At 63.5% G+C, this 9014-nt stretch overlaps 1 protein-coding gene across 1 annotated transcript; it reads left to right on the top strand.

The window, feature by feature from the left end:
* Positions 1-6873: 6873 nt before the first annotated feature.
* On the top strand, positions 6874-8984 carry EMIHUDRAFT_120694 (hypothetical protein; the record flags this gene model as incomplete). Its single annotated transcript, XM_005762107.1, has 2 exons — positions 6874-7698; positions 8874-8984. Coding segments are annotated over 2 exons (936 nt in total), but the record flags the coding sequence as incomplete, so codon positions are not given.
* Between the last annotated feature and the right edge of the window lie 30 nt (positions 8985-9014).

The raw sequence follows: 9014 nt of genomic DNA, 5'->3' as shown, positions 1-9014 counted from the left end.
GTTGCCAGCATGTCGTCGAACGCAGGGCGGAGCAGGGGCAGCAGCGGCTTGGCGAAAGGAGAGGGGGTGTCTCGGAGGTATCTCGGAGGTGTCTCAGGGGTGCTCAGAGGTGTCTCAGAGGAGTCTCAGACGTGTCTCGGAGGTGTCTAGCAGGGGCTGCCGAGCAGCAGCTTGGCAAAGGAGAGGAAGGAGCCGAGCGAGAGGAGAGCGCCTGCTCAGCTCCCGAGGTGTGAAGGGGCACCGGGTTCGAGCTGGGTAGAGCGAGGCGAGGAGAGGGGCCGATGAGCATGCAGCACGCACAGCCGATCAGCCGCTGCTTGTAGCTGAGCGCCGGGCAGCACGGGCACACCTTCATCGACACCAGCTCACCTCTCAGCGTTGAGACATGCAGCGATGCACTGGGCCAGGGCTGCACTGGGCCAGGGCTGCACTGGGCCAGGGCTGCATCGGCGCGCCTTCATCGGCGGCTCCTGCTCCATGCCAGGCACAGAGAGCCCGCTCGCAGACGCAGCGGCGGTCAGCGCGCCTAGAGGGAGCTCAGGCATGGTGTCGGACCGGATCCCGACCGCGTTGAGAGCGCGAGCCGCTCGGCCAACCTCCCGCGCCCTTGGCTCCCTCTTTGATCCGGCCGACGCCGCTCGAGCCGGCCGCGACGGCGGTGCGAAGTCCCTCGGCGCCCCTCGTCTTGGCCTGCCGCGCGCCGTCCATGCCCTGGCTCAGGCCCGACTTGCCCGCCTCGCCCAGCTGGCCCAGGCGCGAGCCAAAGTAGCCGAGGGAAGGGAGCTGACTCAGGCCGGAGTTGAGCCGGTCGCGGGCTCCGCTGACGAGGCTCCGCTGCTCGCTGTCGGCGTCGGAACCGGACTCGCAGCCCGGATCGGGACCGCCCTCGGTGCTAGGCGCCTCGAGGCGGCTCCTCGCCGTCTCAGCAAGCGCGGCCGCCCGCTCCTTGATCTTTGAGACGTCTATGCTCGCCGCCTTTTGGCGCGCGCTCTCGAGCGAGCTCTGAGCCTCGACCTGCAGCGCTAGCGCGCGCGCCTTCAGCCGGTCCTTCAGGCTCTCGCTCATGGGTGGCACTGTGAGTTGTGTTCTAGGTCTGTTGTTTGCAAAGCAAGACGCAGCGCTGTGACTTATGCGGGGGCGTGCAGCACCGGGAAAAAATCCGCGCGGTCATTCTCGAGGTTCTCGAGGTGGATATCCTTTGGCCGCGTTGGGTAGCGAGGATTGGTGTAACCCGAGCCACGGAGGCGTGTTTTCTGACGGCCGACCGTCAGTGCACGGAGTTGCCACTTCTCCGACTGCCCCGGCCATTGGGATAGCGGCCCAACTCGTGATACCGGGTCGTAGGCCACTAGTTTCCGCAGGAGACTCACGGAGATCCTCTCCTCTCCTACCTCTTCTTCTGCCTCTTTTACTCGAAGTTCGAACTTCCGTGTAGACGGGCGCTCTCGCCCGCTCGCTGCTCTGATGAGCGCGGCTTCCGCTGCTCTCTCCTTCACCTGGCCCTGACGCCGCTCCTCGTCCTTGGCCGCGCCAGGCTCTCCTACTGCGCCAGCCCTTCGGCTGCACCAGTTCTTTCTTCTGGGATGTCAGGGATTCTGCGTAGCCCTTCCTGGTGGAGGCGCGCGCGATTCCGTGACTCTTCTTTTACGCGCCAATGTACCCTCGAACGAAGGTACAATGCAATTTTTCTTTTTGCGGGGTGCCCGCCGCTTAGGCTAGTCCCCGTCGAGACTCGAGAGCCCTACTATCGCGTGTGAGAGTGAGTGTGTGAGTCACACACACACACACACACACACACACACACACACACACACACACACACACACACACACACACACACACACACACACACACACACACACACACACACACACACACGCTCTCCCTACCACAGCCCGCCCTCTCCGGGATCTCCTGACCTCGAGAGCCGCCTCCACAGTCCGCGATGCTGGAGGCGGGATGGTACCAGTTCAACCAAGAGTACTTCCGCCTCAGCGTGCAGCTCGCCGCAAAGGAGCTCGAGGTCCTGGAGAGCCGGTTCTCTAGTCTGATCGTGGTTGCCACCATTCTTGTCGGTTTTGCATTCACGGCACTTGTCGAACTCGACGTCAACACGGCCTCGCTGGAGGCACTGGAAGAAGCCGGATTTGACTGGATGGAGGACGTGTACTATGTTTGCGTGGCGGTGACCATCGCCTTCAACTTGTTCGTCCTCTTCGTAAGCCCCCTAGAAGACGCCAGAACGCGGAACAACCCCACACCAACCCGGGAGGATCCCGACGCCCACCTGCTGCCACTTTGCACGGATAGGTCGCGACGTTGGGCATCATCAAGGGGCAGCGAATGGCTCTGCACGGGGACGTGGACGTGTCGCAGCAGCAGCTTGAGATGCAAGCGAGCCTCGGCTTCTCTCCAGGCATGATTGGGGAGACGGCCGCACCGCCAGCAGGGGTGAACGAAGCGGCCGCCGCAGTTGGCATCGAAAAGAGCCACGACGACGTGCGGCAAGCCATTGTGGCCCTGCGAGCTCTCCAACCGTGCCTGCTCTTTGCGTTTGGCGCCTCGTTGATTTCATTCGTAGTCGGCGCAATCGCCATTGTCTGGATTAAGACGCAGCCAGTGCACCACCTAGTGCAAGGTGGCTCTCCAAACCACATCGGCCTGATGCTCTCGGCCGTCTTTGCTGTGCTTCTGCTTGTGATGCTCGCGTCTAGCATCTGGGTCAACCGGTTATTCCGGCTACATGCCTTCCATGAGGGGAAGGTTGCCCCCAAGACCACTTCTGGTATGGTTGGCAGCGCGGATCTGCGTCAGCCGTTGGTGTGATGAGGAATCCATGAATCAGAGCTCGCAACCCAACAGGTACAGGTACCAGCCTGAGGCTGACTCCTTCGGTGGGGATGTGGGGTCGAGGTATGCGTTAACTCCAATCTCTAATGTGTTACGTGTTAGTACATTTTGCGTCTGCCGTCTCGCAGCACACCCTCCAGCTCCACTCTGATTTCTGTTTTGCTTTTGGTTTTGCGTTTTGGAGTAAAGGCGATATATCGTACGAGAAGGAGGGGTGCTCTGTACGTAGCGCTGCAAGCGAGAGAGTATAACTATAAGGCGGCCTGTCGAGATGCGCAAGACGCAGCTCAGTGGAGGCCGCCCTGCGCCCACCCTCGCACCGACCCCATGAGACGTAGAAGTCCGCGGTCCGGCAGCTCCGCAACTCTCTGCGCGGCGAGCCGGCACGCGCATCTGAATTCGGCGCGCGCGGGCGCAGAAGGGGCCGGCCGCCGGTAGAGAGATCGACGATGTGATCGAATCAGTCCCGCGTGTCCTTCCGGCGCGCGCCCCTCAAAAGCTCCGGCCCCCGCTCCCGCCTCTCCCCAAGCCGCGCACCTTGCGGGCCATGAGGCGGACGTCGCTGGCACTCGAGCCGGCCCGGGCCGCTCGCCTAGTGGCACCGCTGGGCCTGTGAAAGGTGACTCTGTCAGGGACCTCGGCCGCAAGGCAACGCGCGCTAGCGCGCCCTTGGTCCGCTTGCGCGCGTCCACGTGCAGCGCGGGAGAGACGATGGAGGCGAGAGGCTGCTGCGGGTGCGTGCCCATCACGGCGACGGCGATCACGAGGTGGAACGGGCGGTTGCCTGGTGCGCGGCGGCGGTGTGACGAGAGACGCTGTTCGTTCACTGGCCACGCTGTGGTGTGTTTGCGGGGCTGCCGCTCGTCCGTGAGGTGTGCTGCAGGTGCAGCGACGAGAAGGAGGCCTGCGAGGCGGAGGGGCGGGAGGGGCGGACGGGTGATGGCACGTTAGCCTGGACCCCTGTGCAGCCTCCGTGGGCCCTCTCCATGTACAGATACGGGCAGCATTCGGCATCTGGGGGCGGGGGGCGGGGGGGGGGGGAGGGGGGCGGGGGTGTGGCCTCAAGCAACGCGCGCGACCGCCGCAGAAGCCGCTGCGTGCACTGGCCGGTGAGGCCCTGGTTCTCGAGCTGCTCTGCGCCTGCACGAACCTTGCGAGAAGGCTCGGGGGACGCTGCTACGAAGGCGGTGCTCGTGAACGAGCTGCTCGGCGCCGCCGCCGGCGGAGAGAGTGCCGCACATCACCTGGCAGAGGGGCTCGCGTGGTGTGTGGTGCGTGGTGCTGGGCCTACAACGTGGAGGAGAGAAGGGGGGAGGGAGAGGAGAGAGCAGATCGGAGAGAAGAGGAGAGAGGGGCGGAGGGGGTAGCTCCTCACCATTGCGACGAGTGGCGCGTTGCCCAGCGGCGCCGCCTCGTCGAGTGCCACCTGTGGCGTATGCATTGCCATCCAGGACTATCACCTGGACCTATCAACAGGGGCTGGAGCCGAGCAGGAGGGCCCAGCGCACAACCCCTTGTTCAACTCACCCTCCACACCCCGTACGCAACGCGCAAACTTACACTTATACTGGGGGGAAAGGTGAGTCCGTGGGAGTGGTGAGAGTGCCACCTGTGGCAGGGACGGTTCCGAGAACGGTCGGGGAAGGGGTCGACCGACTGCGGCGGCTGCGGCGCCTTCGAGCTGCACCGTCACTGAGAGGCGCGGGAGGCACCACTTCTTGTGCCTGGGAAGGGTGGTGGGAAGGGCGGTGGTAGGGCGAGGCTGAGGTCGGCTTCTCCTCACCCTAGAGTGTGTGTGGCCACAGGCGAAGGGCTCTCCCTCGCGTCTCCAGGTCGTGTGCTTGTTTGTCGAGAGAGGGGTTTGGCGAGGTGTGAGAGAGGGGTGCGGCTGCTCACCGGCCTCCCTCTCCACCTCTCTGTGGAGTGTACGCGTGGGCATGTGCGAAAGTGATGTGTACGAGAGCCTCACCACATCCACTGCGACCGCTCCTGCCAGTAGAGCAGCGGGTTCTCAAAGGCGGCGTGCAGCGCCTCGGGCGGCAGCGTCAGCCCGGCCTCGTTCGCAGAAGGCTGCTCAAAAGGCATGCCTGCTCGGCGAAGCACAGAGGGTGGGGCACAGTGCACTAAGTCGTGGCCATTGCTGCGAACGGCGGCGTCGTGAACCGCGGGGATGCATGGCCCTACGATGCGTCGCATCTAGGGCGGCGTGCCCGCCGGGCAGACGTGGGTGGGACACGCGCACGGTGTCCAGAGAAACGGGAGCCTGAGGGAGGCAAGGCCAGGGTCAGGATACGGACCGCGCTGGGTGAGCATGCGCTGTTTGCCTCGCGGCCAGGTCGTCCTCCACGTCTGTGGAGTCGTCGCGAAGGCCGACCGTGCTGCCGATCATGAACGGCGGCGGCATCATCAGCGTTGGAAACGGCGGCGATGCGGGTATCGGCGGCGGCATTCCCGTCGATGCCGGATAGACCGGAGCTGCCATACTGCTAGCACTGCCTCCTCCCAGCTCGAGGAGCATGCTGGCACCCTCGGCCGCCGATGTGGATGGGGCATCACGCAAGCTGATCTGACGTCGGAGCGATTCGTTGTCAGCCCTCATGAACGGCGGTGGATTGATCCCCGCAAAGGGCTGCTGAGGCGCGAACGCTGGCGGTGGCGGCGGCATCATCAGCGTTGGAAACGGCGGCGATGGTCGGGAATCGGCAGCGCCATCGTCTGCAGCAAGGTCCGGTCCCCGCCGAACGGTGTCAATGGAGTGCACCTCAGCATGAATTCTTTTTCTTCTTTTACGGTCAGGAAGCACGGTGGTCGTGCCATCGTCGCTTCGTACACACCGACACACGCCGCATTCGTCGCCGGCGCGCGACAGGCTCCCGTCGGCGGGACTGCCCTCGACGAGTGGGTGTCGCCAACCAAAGCGACACGCACTCGAGGGTTGTGCCGACGGGACGCGGCTCGAGGGCGACTGACTCTCGCGAAGGCACGGCTGGCAACCGTGGCGCGGGGCTCGCGTTCGACAAGACCGGGATCGCTCTACCGGCAAACCTCAAGCTGACATGCGCGCCCCGTCGAGCTGACGGCGGGCGCGCTGAGGTCGCACGCCAAGCCAAGTTATATGCCAATGGCATGCGATCTAGAATCGGCTCACGCGCCTCTACTCGCATACGCTCACCCATAGAATTGTCACCACCAGTGAGTGCGAGATAGGGCTAGCGGCTGGCGGCTAGCCTCTGAGGAGAGTGACCAGAGACACCTCACACGACCCCACACACGGTCTAGTCCGGCCTCGCGGTCGGCGGAGATTGCTAGAGGACGAGCAAGGCTGCTCTAGCCTCACGCGTTCGCCCCTGTCGTCTGTTGTGTTGTTGTGCCCTTGTTTGTTCCTTCGGCACCTTGGCTGGGGGAGGCGACAGGGGGGGGGCGCGGCCTTGAGTTATGTGTACGCGAACTCAGGGTGTGTGGCAGCCAGCTGGCTGTGTGTCTTGTGAGCTTGTTTGTGTCTGTGTGTTGCTCGTGCGTGCGTGTCGTCATCATCTGTCCCGCGTCCACCCATACCGCGTTGGTGTCCAGTCCGAGCCTGACTGTCGTTCATCTTTCTACATACATACATTACGGCAGCTTGTTAGCCCTCAGCCGCTAACGATCGCGCGATAGGATCATTGCAACGCGGCATATAGACATGTGTACATGTCACGGATCAAGTTTGGGCCACGACACGGGCCGAGACCTCGAGAGAGCGCAGAGCCCAGCTCGTGCATCCTAATACTTGCAAAATGCAGCAGAGTCCTCCTACGGGAATGTACGTAAGAGCTACATTGGTAGGGCCCCCAAGGGCCTAGAAATCGCGCCTCACTCTCCCTTGTCTCCCAGTAAGCTAAAAGTACGTACACTGAGAGAGAGAAGAAAGAGAGGGGTTGTGTTTCTCTCTTTTCTCCCAGAAAGCTACACCAGGAAAAGAGACCTGCGGCAAAAAAAATCTTTGACCCCCGGGCCCTCCGAACTTGCTCCCCGTCGCGGCGCGATATGGATCTGACCACGCTGCCGGACGAGATCCTGACTCAGGTTCTCCTGTGGCTCGACGCCCGGCAGCTCGCGGCGTCGGCGCTCAGCGCCCGCTTCATGGCACAACGCGTCCGCGCCGCGGCAGAGGCGCGAATGGAGAGGCTTGGCTCGGCATGGCCCACGCTTCTGGAAGGGGAGATCCCAAGCTGGTCCTTGCGAATCGTGGAGACGCTCGGGCGGCGCGGCACGATGTGTAGGTACCTCATCGACGGGCCGGTGCTGCTGCTGCATCACCGCCCATCAAGCACAACGCTGCACCTCGCGGCGTGGGGGCACGCTCTCCAAGCTTGTGTGACGATCGGGCGCCAAGGGGCTGTCCACTCTGCTTTGTTTGCGATCGAAGACGTCCTGGCCCCTCCGGCGCTGTACAGCTTCCAGCTGGCGGCGGAGGACAAGAGAGCCAAGCATGAGCGCGCCGCCGCGGGCTCGCCGCTCGAGCTGCTAGTGCGCAAGACGGCTATCGACAGCGAGGCTGCGCGTCGCATTGGGTGGACCGTGCGAGGCGACGGGGTTGTCGTCCTTGAGACGATAAAGTGCGGCATCTTCGGCGGCGCTGATTCAGTCGGTGAGGCGGCCGAGGGCAGTGAGGCGTGCACGAGGGCCCTCGGCGAGGTGGCCGAGGATGGCTTCCGCCTCACTGCGGGTGGGCCGCCGCTTCAAGATCTCCGGACGAGCCCAGGGAAGCTCACGACCTTTCATGGCAACTTTCATGGGGGCGCTTTCGCCACGATGACGACCACATTACCGCCGTTCCCTGTCGCCTTCCCCATCTCCGCGACCGGTGAGGTGGACCGAGACGTGCGAGCCGCAGCTCGCACCATAGCCGTGGAAAGCGGTGCCGCGCTCCATTCTGCCCTCGCTGCCCTAACTTAGGGCAACGACGTGTGTGCTCAGCTGTTTCGGCTAAGTCGAATTGTACCGGATTCAATGTTAAAAAGAAAGAAAGAAAACACACAACCCAAGGGAGGGATGGGAGAACGGCACGCCGCCACCACACAGGGATTTTAAGGAGAGGAGTGGATGTTAGTGCCCGGAAAAGAGTCCCAGTTTTTGGGGGCGCGCCGCCAGGCGCGTCCCCACTTTTGTATCACAGCTGCGAGGGCCAACCAAGGGATTCGGCGCGTCAAGTTAAAGGCCCACTCCACGCCCCCTTTCGACTTTGAGCAAGTGTCGACACTTGGCCGCCGCTGCCTCCCGAGCCCCGCTGAGCACTCCCACGCCGGTTGTATTTGCTCTCCGCCCACCAGCTGGCCACAGGCCGCCACCCTCACCGGCCGGCGTCGCGAGAACGGCCAGACTCGACCGACCGGGTGTCGCGCCGCTGCCTGCTTCTCGCGCCGCTGTAGCAGCGCCAGCGGCTTGGCCGCGCATCCTTCACACACGCTGCCACAACCAAGCTGAGCGAGCCCAGTGTCGAGGTCTGGTGCGAGCTGCATGCGAGGGGCGGCTGTGGCCACAGCAGGTCCACCAGACGGACCTCAAAGCTTGCCGTCGGCGTGCTGTCCTGGCGAGAGCGCGAGACCGCTGCAGAGGAGCCGAGTGCAGTGGCGAGCCAGAGGCTACCAGGGTCACCAAGTGGTAGCCCTTGCCCATTCTGATCAGGGCTGTGCTTTGGTGGGGTTGTGTTTGAGCATGTGTGAAGTGGGAGTGCGTGCCGGCGGTGTCTGTGGGTAAAACGGGCGTGTGTGAGGCCGTAAGAGCCGTGGTATGAGCCAGAGTGGGCTTCATCATCCAAGATGAGTGCGGTCTGCGACAGCTCAGACTTGATACTGATGGGCCTGGGCCAGGAGAGCGACAGAGATGGCGAGGTGGTGAGCTGGGAAGCCGCTTTGTCGGCACCTGGATGTGTCGCGATGAAGTGCCAAGAAGCCCTTTTGCGGCTAGTGCTCAAAACCTCGGGAGAGAAGGCCTACATATTATGAGTGAATCTATGCACCTGGTGCATGGGAACTGTGGAACAGGACATTTCACAGTCGGTGGCGCCGACAATGACCTCCGGAAAGCCCTCGCAATCGCTCGGCACGGGGCCACCGGGAGTGCTCTCGAGCCCTACACCGGAGCATCACGAGCCGGTGTGAGCTCGAAGACCCGAGATCAGTGCG

Source organism: Emiliania huxleyi (assembly GCF_000372725.1).
Source record: "Emiliania huxleyi CCMP1516 unplaced genomic scaffold EMIHUscaffold_690, whole genome shotgun sequence".
NCBI lineage: Eukaryota > Haptophyta > Isochrysidales > Noelaerhabdaceae > Emiliania > Emiliania huxleyi.
The sequence above is the reverse complement of the archived record's forward strand: the minus strand, read 5'-3'. Positions and strand labels throughout refer to the sequence as shown.